This window comes from Coenobita brevimanus, chromosome 110 (genome assembly GCF_032717465.1).
Source record: "Coenobita brevimanus isolate Jiangsu-jjx chromosome 110, ASM3271746v2, whole genome shotgun sequence".
Taxonomy (NCBI): Eukaryota; Metazoa; Arthropoda; class Malacostraca; order Decapoda; family Coenobitidae; genus Coenobita; species Coenobita brevimanus.
In genome coordinates this window covers 27,158,536-27,170,711 of record NC_137063.1, presented here as the reverse complement: position 1 = coordinate 27,170,711, position 12,176 = coordinate 27,158,536, and the positions used below count along the sequence as shown (strand labels likewise).

The window sequence follows — 12,176 nt, the reverse complement described above, 5'->3', positions numbered from 1 at the left end:
TTTCATTGCCATAGCATAATTTCGTTGTTTGGATATGGCAACACTGCTCTCTGACCCGCATTCTTCAGTCCAAGCCTGACTGCCTCACGTGTATGTTGTTCTTGTAACCGCACTATGATATGAGCCTCTTGCCTCCCACTTGCGTTCCACATGGCCCCAGGACGTAAGCCAGCCTCACCAAAGGCTAATAATACAATTAGAAAGAACTCCAAAGTGACAAAACGATCAAGAAAAGTTATGACCTTAGCAGAGAAAATTGTGTTATTGGACAAGCTAAGAAACGACCGTGCGAGTGTGTGCTATCACCAGTTGATGCATCTTTTTATTTTGTACTGTTTTGTGAATAAATGTGTAGATAACTGTGTATTACAGTACGGTGTTTACGTTTTTCCTTCATAATAGAGTATGTGCTTTCAATCTTGTAAGGTATTTCGGGATGAGTATGGAGGTTTCGGGACAATTCGCAGTCACAACAAACACATAACAATTCGCCTTCATTAATGAAGATAGCTATGGGTGATGCTAGAATATAATTCAAAGGCAACTACAGCAAGGAAGAAACAAGTTAATTATTGACTAAAGGAGCAACTAATAAATAATATCCAGAACCTACGCTACTGAACATAGACTTTGTTGGATCCCCTTGAAATATAGTTATTAAAGTATTGATTAATTAATAAGTATATTGATAAAAGTATTGATTAGTATATTTATAGAATGGCGGGGAATCGTCCAGGGTGCGAATTGTTCTGAAGGGGAATCGTCCATGTTTTGACGGGGAATTGTCTGACGGCGAATTGTCTCGCAATCAGTATGGACATGGACTGTGTGATGGGCAGCATGGTTGACACAAGTGTAAGATTCAATTGTTAATAGAGTATTCGCGGAATTGACTTTTCGCGGGGGTTACAAGAACGTAACTACCGCGAAATATGCGGGATTACTGTATATATATATATATATATATATACTGTATATACAGTGCTCGTCAGAAGTATTGTGCGCCCTGCATCCCTCCTACGAAACAAACCTATCAACATTGAAAAAACATATAAAAAATGCATTTTATTTACCTTTAGTGCTTCGTAGGGTATCCTTTACGCTTCTTCACGGACCTGAGACGTCGTGGAAGTGAAAGGCGAGGTTCCCCAGGTGCTTGGGTGGTATTTTGTCCCAGGAGTCACGAATGGCTGCTTCCAGCTTAGGCAGAGAGCTCACGTCCTTCCCTTGGAGATTCTTCTTTACGAGGTACCAGAGGTTTTCTATCGGGTTGAGGTCTGGGCTATTTCCTGGCCAGTCTTTCATGAATGATACCTCACAGTCACGAAGCCAATTGGTGACCGATTTGGCTTTATGAGCAAGTGCACCGTCCTGCTGAAACACTCGTGCACCTGTGAGCTCGAAGGACTCTGGTAAATGATCAAAAAGAAGCTCCAGATAAACGTCCTGATTCACTCTGCAGTTCTTGGGAAGCACAACAAGCTTCCCCAAACCTTTACCAGAGAAACAAGTCCATACCATGAGTGAATCAGGGTGTTTAACTGTGCTCTCCACGTAACGGGGTTCAAGCGGGTCACTACCTTTGCGACGGTACACACGTGCTCCTCGATTACAGGTAACACTAAACGTTGCCTCATCAGACCACAACACTGACAACCATTGCTCCTCACCCCAGTTAAGGTACTTGTTAGCAAAGGCAAGCTACGAAGTCGCTGGTAACGTGTAAGAAGAGGCTTTCTGACAGGCCTGTGACTTGTGTAACCAAGTTCATGGACTCTTCGAGACACCATGCGCACAGAAACCTCACCAAACACTTCCGGGTTGCTCTCCTTTATTTTCCTTGCATTCACACGAGGATTAGACTCCACTCCACGTTTTAAAACATTAACAGACCTCAGGGAAGTTTTCCTGGGCTTACCAGACTACGGTTTCTTTGTGGGAACGTTACCACTATTTTCCACTTGAAAACGGGCGCACCACCTACGCACTGTCGATTGAGCCGAACCAACCAATTCACTAATTTCCTTCGTTTGGTGGTCTGCCTCCTTTAGAGCAATGATCTGGGATATGATTTCACTCGAATTTTCACCGGTAGGGGCCATAACAAAGTGGCGAAAGCCAAAACACTACGGGACACTAGGTAAAAAAATGGCGCAAGGAGAGAGGGAGACGCAGCGGAGTTCCTCTCTCATAGGCAGCCCGTAGGCAACTGAGGCGGGAGCCAACCAGCGCGCAGTAAGGCCTCAAGCCCCCGTGACGTCATGCTAGCGCCGCAAACATCTGGCTCAATTTTTAGTACCAAAACCGGGTGATTCTTTTTGGGCCATAAGTATCGCGGGCCCTGCCATAGGCGCTCGATACTTCTGACAAGCACTGTATATATATATATATATATATACACACACAGTATATGTATACAGTAATATTTTAATTCACGCGAACTTTTTTCACGCAATTTCGGTTATCCACAAATTTTTCATACAATGATTAAAACAAAATTATAGTATTCAAATAAATAATTTTAATATACGAGAAATAAATAAAATATAAAAATGCCTACCTGCTGCCCATGTGCATACATATATGTGTGTGTGTATCGGGGGGGGAGAGGGGGGAAGGTCGGTCTACCACACACCACACAGTCAGTTTGAATCTGACGGTCGAACTGTGTGTGACTTGCAAACTGTTATTTATGGCTTATTTTTCTGCATTCCAGTGATTGCTTTCCTTGTTTGCCAACATGGGACCAAAGCGTAGTGCTAGTGATGCATATGGTAACACACCAAAGCAGACTTGTAAAGTGATGTTGCCGACAGAGAAAATTAAAGTCTTGGACAAACTTAGGGAAGGAATGTCGGCGACAATTCGCTGTCAGGACGATTCCCCGTCATTTATTTACATATTTAGCAAGTACAGTACACTAGTTTTTTACTTATATGAGTTATAAAATCACCCTGAAAATTAGTTATTAACACATTAATTAATCTGTAATAAGTATATTTATACAATGACGGGGAATCGTCCAGGGTGCAAATTGTCCTGACGGGGAATTGTCTTGGAACCGTATGTTTGGGGTGAATAAGTCAACTGTTCATACAATAAAGAAGGCAGAATGTAGCATACAGGAGGCACTGAGGGCTAGTGCGCCAGACTGTGCTAAAGTGTCTCCACCTACGCCTGTGAACTGTCTCGGAACCGTATGTTTGGGGTGAATGAGTCAACTGTTCATACAATAAAGAAGGCAGAATGTAGCATACGGGAGGCAGTGAGGGCTAGTGCACAAGACAGTTAAGGTGTTTCCACCTATGCCTGTGCTTGTCAGCTTTCAGTGTTAAATTTCTTACATTTTCATTGTTTTTCATACTTTATGCTAGTTTATAAGGTGTATGTGGTGCATAACCAGTATTATTCAGATGTAATATACTTAATACACATGAGTAATTACGTGCACACATGGGCAGAACGTATATGTGAATTTACCACATACACGAAGGTTCTGGGAACGTAAACCTCGCGTGAATTAAGAGATTACCTATACACAGTAATCCCTGTAATAACCGGATGCCCAATTCCCGGACATCCCAATCTCTGGACAATTTGGGCCCAGGCCTTCAGAACCCCCAAATGGCAAAAAAAAATAAATCCAAATTTTTTCCCACCTGTAACTTGAAATTCGCGCACAGTGCAGAACAGCTGTGTTTACGCATGGTCACGGGCCCTCTGCTGTTCCTCCCCCTATCCCAGTTACCACCTACCATCGTGAGCAGATGCTCATCAAAATGGATGCCGCATGTGCCCGTCTTCGTGAATAAACAGTGAATAAACTGTAATACCTCACCACTAGACCACATGCGAATTTACAGTGTTGTGCAGTGTTAAAGAATTAAAATTCATAGTGCAAAGGATTAAGTGTAGAGTGCAAACTGGCAGTTGAAACTGGCATGGAGCATTTAAGAACAGAATGTGGAGTGTTAAACAATTATAACTCACACTGCAAAGAATTAAGTGCAGCACAACAACAGATTACTGTACGTGCTTCAAGAGCACTTCCACCATGGCCAGAGCCTTAGAGGAAGCGGCCACAGATGTGTTGTAAGTACCCTGGACACTGCTAAATATTTTCCTTAATCACTTCTAATTCCTCATTCTCTGGTTCCTTTTCATTTATTTCATGCATTATGTCCATCATTGGTGTCAATAGGGTCTTAAATAGGTGCCATGCATGTCCAGTAGGGAGTTCCTTAGGTGGCTTTCAAAGTTAGGCTCGTTTAGGGTCCATATGTACCAGTCCAGGAGGCACGGGCCCAGTATCCGGACAAAACCAATTCCCAGACATGCCTATGGCTCTAGTACGTTGGATAATGGCAAGATTATTATAAATATATATATATATATTGAAAGCCTGATGAATGGGGGTATAGACAGCAAAGCAGCTGTACACATGATTGGTTTTGGGGGTGTGCAGAGAAGGAATACAGTGCCAGGAGACGTGACACTCACACAGGTGATGAGTGCCGTGATGCGGCTGAAAAATGGGAAAGCAGCTGGGGTTGATGTGGTGTATGCAGAGATGCTTAAATGTAGTGGAGAGAATGCAATGAAGTGCTTGTTGGAGATATGTGGAGGGCATGAATGAGTGAAACTGTGCCTGCAGAGTGGAAAAAGGCTGTGATTGTGCCCCTGCACAAAGGTAAAGGTGAACGAAGTGAGTGCAGGAATTATCGTGGCATAAGTTTACTTAGTGTGGTAGGGAAGGTATATGGAAGAATTATTATAGAGAAAGTAAGACAGATATCGGAAGTCCTAGTGAGTGATGAACAGGGTGGCTTTAGGAGTGGCAGAGGATGTGTGGACCAAATATCTGCAGTGAGACAGATAGTAGAGAAGGCTTGTGAGAAGGACCATAAGGTGTTTATGGCATTCATGGATCTGGAAAAAGCATATCACAAAGTGGACAGAGAAGGATTGTGGAAAGTTTTGCACATGTACGGTGTAGAGGGTAAGCTGTTAGGTGCCGTCAAGAGTTTTTATGATGGTAGTGAAGCGTGAGTCAGGGTTAATGGGCATCTAAGTGATTGGTTCACAATCAGTGTGGGTGTGCGACAGCTCCATGGTTGTTCAGTGTATATATGGATGGGGTGATGAGAGAAGTGAAAACACGAGTAATGGAGAGAGGGATGGCGTTGGTAATGAATGGTGATGGATGGAATGTCTCAAATTTGTTATATGCTGATGATTCAGTAATGCTTGCAAGTACCGGACATGAACTTGGTAGGCTAGTGCAGAGTTTTGCTGATGTCTGTAAGCGTCGTTCCTTGAGACTAAATGTAGAAGAGAGTAAAGTGATGGTTATTGAGAGAGAGGGTGACTCCCAGTGCAATGTAACAGTGAATGGAGAGAGACTGGAATTGGTGAGAGTGTTCAAATACCTGGGTACAGTGATAGAAAAGAGAGGAAAAGGTGCAAAAGAAATTGAAAGTAGTGACACAAGGAAGAAAAGTAGCTGGTGCAATGAAGGCCTTGATAAGAAACAGAGGACTGAGTGTTGCAGCTGCACGAGGCTTACATGATAGAGTTAGTGCCAGCTTTAACATATGATGTGAGACTATGGTGTGGCATGAAAATGAAAAGTCAAGAGTAAGAGCAGTGGAGATGGGACTGCTGAGGAATGTATGTGGAGTGCAGAGGGTGGATAGGATACAAAATAATGTGATTCGTGAAAGATGCGGAGTGAGGAAGTCGGTGGACACCAGAATTGAAGAGAGTGTACTGAGATTGTATGGTCATGTGGAGAGAATGGATAACAATAGAGTGGTGAAGAAGGTATATCTGAGAGAATTCGAAGGAGGGAGGAGGCAAGGTAGGCCAAGGAGAAGGTGGAGAGATATGGTGGATGAGAGTGTGTGAGCAGGAGGGGTTTGGAAGTTGGTGGGGCTAGGGAACTGACAGGAGATCGAGCTGGCTGGATGAATTTTGTGAGATGTGCATGATCAGGGATTTTTGGCACCCCTTTTTAACGTGGCAGCGTCTGGATTGACTCTGTCGGATACGATTTGTGAAGCCACAGAACGTGGTGAATGTTTTTGGCGTATCCGATAGAGCCAGGATTCCGGGGGCTTGAATGATGAGTGCATGGAAGCTTGGCTCATTGGACTGGGCAATTTTGGGCTGTCTGGACATTGCTACTCCTCACCCTGCCCTTGGGTGGGAAAGGAGGTCCGGATGATGATGATGATGATATATAACGTATCATGAAGATAGCCTATTATGCAACTCGTGCTTACGTTTCTTGCCCGTCGCTGCTGCTGCCGACCCTGGCCGAGCCCCACCCCTGACAACCTTGGGGGGGCCCGAGGAGGATTCTGATGTTGGTTTGGGGGCTTCCTTCTTGGTGGCAGCTGGCTTCTTGGCTTTTGGGGCAGCCACCTTCACCTTCAATTCTACTTTCTCTGCAGCTTCTTTAATCTGTGGACAAAAATTCAATCAATCAATCAAAGGAATACCCTGCTTCCTCTAAAGAAAGTCCAGTAAGTTCAATAACAAAGTTAGTCATGGTACAACTCACAGTTTTCTTGGCTGGAATATTAACCACTTCACTCTGATGGCACAGCTTTCATTTTGCAGTTACTACCATCTGACAATTTTACTATATTCACCTTAAGAGAGGCCTACTGAAATGAAGAGGTTGCCTACATCCTTTACTTATCCCTTCATTATCAGGAGGCTGTCTTAGGCTAAATATAATTATCTAGTATCTACAGGAATACACTAGAAAAAGTCACCAGATTCAAGATGTTGAAAAAAGTTATTGCTTCGTTAAATTCTCAATATCAAACAATACTGTATTACAAGCAGTTCACTGCATACAAACAAAACTGCTTTGCAAAGTTTGTTTTTAAGTCCAGCTCATGTTTTACTTTTACCAGACAGTAAGAAACCCCTAGTCTATCTCTTCCCCATCTGACTATGTATTAAAGCATACTACTTCTGCTTTTTACAGTCCTTATTTTCTTCAGTATCATATAAAAGATCTGCAAAAAAAGAAAAAGAAAAATAGTGCACCAACTAGCCAGCATTGCATGATGACAGCAGGAATGGTGTGTAGAGGTGACTCTGAGCTTCAGTCTAACACCAGCCACATCACACCACATAACTTAGACATCAAAGTACTGTACACTCATTTGAGATAATGTGTGCTTAGTGCCCTTGGCAAACTTTCTTTTATCTCTATTGTCTGAAACTGGCCATTTGTGTGTGTGTGTGTGTGTGTGTGTGTGTGTGTGTGTGTGTGTGTGTGCATGTGGGGGGGGGGGTTGTGGTGGTGGTGGGAGGGGGGGGGGTCCATGGGAGCCAAATTGAGACAGTAGGGAGGCTGGAGGACAATGGCTGTCTCGTGCTTTGTCAAAAAGTCATGGATAAGAAACGACACATGAGCAGATGCATTGTCATGGTGCTGCATCCAAGTCTGTTTGTCCACGCCTTTGCCTCTTCCTTCACACTGCCTCCCTCAAATGCTTCAGAAAGTCCAAATAAAACTCTTTGTTGACTGTCTGACCAAGTGGAACAAACTCATGATGAATGACGCTTTTCCAATAATAACAAGACAATCAACATCACCTTCATATCATCAAATTGTCAGCAAACAACATCTTCCACAGGAGTTCATTTCTCAAATCATGTGAGTGGGCATCAAACACCATGATAAACAATAAGGGGCTCAAGACTGACCCCTGATGCACACCAGCATTCACAGAAAACTCACCACTCAAATCTCCATTCACTCTCACCTGAGTGCAAGCATCCATACATACAGTCATAACCACTCCACCCGGCCACTTATCAATCCCATGCTTTCTCGTTGCCCACTTCACCACCTCCCTAGGGACTCTGTCAAAGGCCTTATCTAAATAAACAAAGTACAGATCCCTTTTCTTTCCTATAAATTTTTCCTGAAGCTGTTGAACAATGAATATGGCATCAGCGGTCCTTTAGCCTGGCATAAATCCGAACTGCATCACATCAATACTGTACTCATACCTTCTAGAACTCTCTCTATTGCCTTCATTATCTGGTCCAAAAATTTTATGCCTCTATAATTTCCTCTTTCTAGGAATCACATTTTTCCCTGTATACATTTACATCTTTCCAGGGATCACCCCTTCCCCTGTATACATTTACAATCATATTCTTCAGCCAATCATCTGGGACAAAACACCCATATTTAACCATATTTATCAGTAACTAACCCTATTCCTATCTCCTTAGGCTTTCAGCATTTCAGCAGTCAACTCAGAGACACCTGCTGCCTTCTCCACCTGCATCCTGCCTATTTCCCTGCTCACAGTAGTAATTTAGACCCAAATTAGGTAATGCAGGCACAAAAATCCAATGTTGCCATGGGGATCCGTTAACCTAACGTTATTTTTCCCTGTAAGTTATGCACTCTGTTAATCGAGTTTTAGCTATCCAAGTTTTCACTTCGTTTTATATATATATATATATATATATATATATATATATACTGTATATATATGAGTTTTTGCTATCCGAGCAGTTTTCCATTAACATATCCCACTCGTATAATGGGACTCACCGATAAATGCAGATAAAACAAGTGATGATATCTAGGGCTGGTGATGGTACTGTCCAGGCAAAAGGATTGTGGCCATGTGCTGTTTGCCACAAGGATGTGGGAAACAACTCCATCTTGTGCAGTGTCTGTGATAAGTGTAGCCTAGTGGTACTTGAGGTAGGCTGCAAAATAATGCCGATTTCATGTATGTGGTGTGTCAGGGAGAGCAGGCAGAGACTGAGGAGCATGAAAGAACTGATCTTGCTGGAGAGTCTCTTGAGTGTGTGGAAGAATATTGTTATTTGGGGGACATATTCTGTACTAGAGGTGGTGCTAAGGTAAGGAGTGCTTGGAGGAAGTTGGGGAGCTGTCGCCTCTCCAAACAGAGATAAAAATCTCCCTCCATGCCAATGGATCCTTGTAGGTAACATGTGATAGGAGTGTAATGCTGTACAGCAGTGAAACATGGGCTGTAAAAGAAGACAATATTCGTAGACTCAAATGTGCAGAAATGACAATGATCAGATACGTGGCAAATGGGTTGAAAAGGGGGGAGGTGGGGGGGCAAAGACTGCAATTAATTCTTTGAGATTCTGATGACACTTTTTGGCACCATTTCAAATCCAACCTCAGAGTCCGATGACAAATTTATTTGTCATTTTAAGATACTGAATATACGTACCATTTTGACTTTTTATATGCTCTACTGTTTTTTAACATTCTACTTTAAACTATACTGCTCAGCTTCAAAATAACACCACAACCAGCATTCTATCATGAAAAGTGTATTTACACAGAGCAATTAAAGAAAAAGGATATGCGGCTGAGAATCATAAAAAATTATGCATCTTTTTCTTTTCACTTTACCGTGCGATAAAATGCAGAAATAACCATAAACCTTATATCATTGTAAGGGCAATTTATCACAGTTTTGTATGGTTCAGTCTAGATTTATACGGCTTTATTATTTACCAGGTGGGGAATACTGATCTAGGGAAATGTATACATTTTTCATTTTTTGCCTAACTTCACCTCCTCATTTTGACTTTTTATTTTCTTGCTCACCATCCACTCACTCAATGTAGTGCTGCTTTCAGGTGCTTGCCCTTTCCTCTCTCCCTTCTTTCCATCCTTTCTCTTGTCTTTCTTTCCCTCATTCCTCCCTATTCATTGTGTCTACAGGTGACTCTGCACTAAGTGACAAACCAAATGGTCTCCTGTACACCAGGAAACCATTAACTACACTGGGAGGTAACCATATAACCAATTATGGCACCTGGTGGTTTAGTGGACAAATAAAGCACTCCAATCAGATTGAACTGGTGCAGATTTATATCCAAGGGGTGGTTGGGGTTTATTGCTCATGCTATGCCACTCAGGGATGAGTGAAGCTGGTCACTCATGTTAAATATTAGGACCAACTTGGCCAGCCCAGGGTTCCCACACTCCTCATGGGACAACACTGGATTAGACGATAAATGATGAATGAATGAATGTTTTCCTTTTATTAATATACTATGATAAACTACAACTATTCAGCTTCAAAATATTGTAACACGACAACCAGCATTCTATCATACAAAGTGTATTTACACTGACCGGCAAAGAAAAAGATCGTGAAGTAAATATGCAGCTGAGAATCATAAAACATTGTGCATCTTCTTCCTTTCTTTTTACCACACAATGAAATGCAGAAATTACCATAATCTATATGTCACTGCAAATGTAATTTATTGTAGTTTTGCATGGTTTAAAACAAATTTATATATCATTATTATTATTATTATTATTATTTATTTATTTTTTTTTTTTTTTGCCACATTTTTTTACAGAAGGGTAAAAAAATTTTTGGTTTTTGCCGAACTTTAACTCATTTTGACTTTTTATTTTCTCTGTTTCTTTTTTCAAGCATACTACAATAAAGTACAAATACTCAGCTCCAAAATGACACTAAAACCAACATTCCATCCTCTATCTATTGCCAGAAGCCTTAATCCCGTAAGGGGCTGCCACAAATAATTCGCCTCCATGTCGCCCTGTCCCCTGCCACTTCACTGTCCCGTTCCCAGATCACACCCACCTATCTCATATGCTGTACCTCTCCACTCCATCCTTCCATCTCAACCTTGGCCTCCCCCTCCATGTCCCGCCCCTCCACCTCACTCACATACTCTCTCCTCATCAGTCTCTTGCTCTCCATCCTATCCACATTCTATCATGGAAAGTGTATTTACACAGAGTGACCAAAGAAAAACACTGCGGCACGAAGATGTGGGTCAGCGCGAGGGCAGCTGACTCTAGCACAGACATATACTGCCAGGACCAGAAACCTGATAAGGTTAAAGAGTTGACAGGGATGAAACTTGAATGCACTGGTAATTCTGAGATAGTTTGGGCATGTTGAGAGGGTGGAGGATGACAATTGGGTGCAAAAAGCCAGAGGTGTGAGTCTAGAGTGTGATCTCAGGGATAAGAAACTGAATAAAGAGGTTGCCAAAGATCAAGTAGCACTGACAGCCAGCATTAGGTGACCAAGGCCAATGCATTCAAGCATGTTGGAGCATTTATATCCAAACAAATGACAATTTTCATTTCTGTTTTTGTTGATAAGGCTGATTCTGCCCAAGTAAATACATGAACTGATTTTAGGAATGAAATGCACATTTCCCTCTACAGTAGACAATAAAGTACAAATACTCAGCTCTAAAATGACACTAAAACCGGACTTCCTGAAAACACGCCACATCCACCCACCTCCTATTCAGCAGAAAGTGGGTGGATGTGGCGTGTTTGCAGGAAGTCCAGTACAGGGGTGGATCAGCCGGGAAGATTGTTTTGGGAAGGACTGTTACTATAAATTGTTATGGCAGGGGTGGACAGACGGATATCGGGGTGTTGGTGTGATGGTTGCAGAGACATGGGTGGAATATGTTATGAATGTTATAAGAGTAAGCGACAGGATACTGGTAGTGGAAATTTTGTTCGGCGGAAACATAACTGCAATTATATCAGCATATGCTCCACAGGCAGGATTGGATAAAACAGAGAAAGATAGATTTTGGGATGATTTAATACGTGTAGTAGGTGGTATGCAGGATGATGAGATAGTGGTTTTGGGAGCAGACTTAAATGGTCGTGTAGGTGACGCAGTACAAGGTTATGAAGAAGTAAATGGGGGATGTGCGTATGGTACAAGAAATAAGGAAGGGGAAAGGATACTCGGGTTTGGGGAGGCAACGGACATGATTGTGTGTAACACATATTTTAAGAAAAGACAGAGTAGGTTAATTACATATGAGTCTGGGGGAAATAGCAGTCAGATAGATTATTTTCTGGTTAGCAGGGCTGATAGGAGGTTAGTAAGGGATATTAAAGTTATAGGAAGTGAGAAGTGTGTGCAGCAGCACAAACTATTGATCTCTGATATGATGCTTAAAGAACAAGTGATGAAAAAAAGGACTTATGTACCTATGAGGAGAATAGGGAAGCTGGAAAACCAAGTAGAAAGGGATGACTTCTAGAGCGAGATGAGGAGAGTGGTGGCTGAACAGGAAGCCATAGAGAGAGGCGTTAATGAACAATACAGAGCCCTCAAGAACAATCT

General features: G+C 42.2%; 1 protein-coding gene across 1 annotated transcript in view; it reads right to left on the bottom strand.

The window, feature by feature from the left end:
* Nucleotides 1–12,176, bottom strand: part of msps (msps cytoskeleton-associated protein 5) — a 608,635-nt gene that overhangs the window by 457,137 nt on the left and 139,322 nt on the right. Inside the window, exon 11 of the mRNA XM_080286226.1 lies at nt 6,285–6,465. Within this exon, the coding sequence (XP_080142352.1) occupies nt 6,285–6,465 (181 nt within the window). The remainder of the gene's footprint in view (nt 1–6,284; nt 6,466–12,176) is intronic.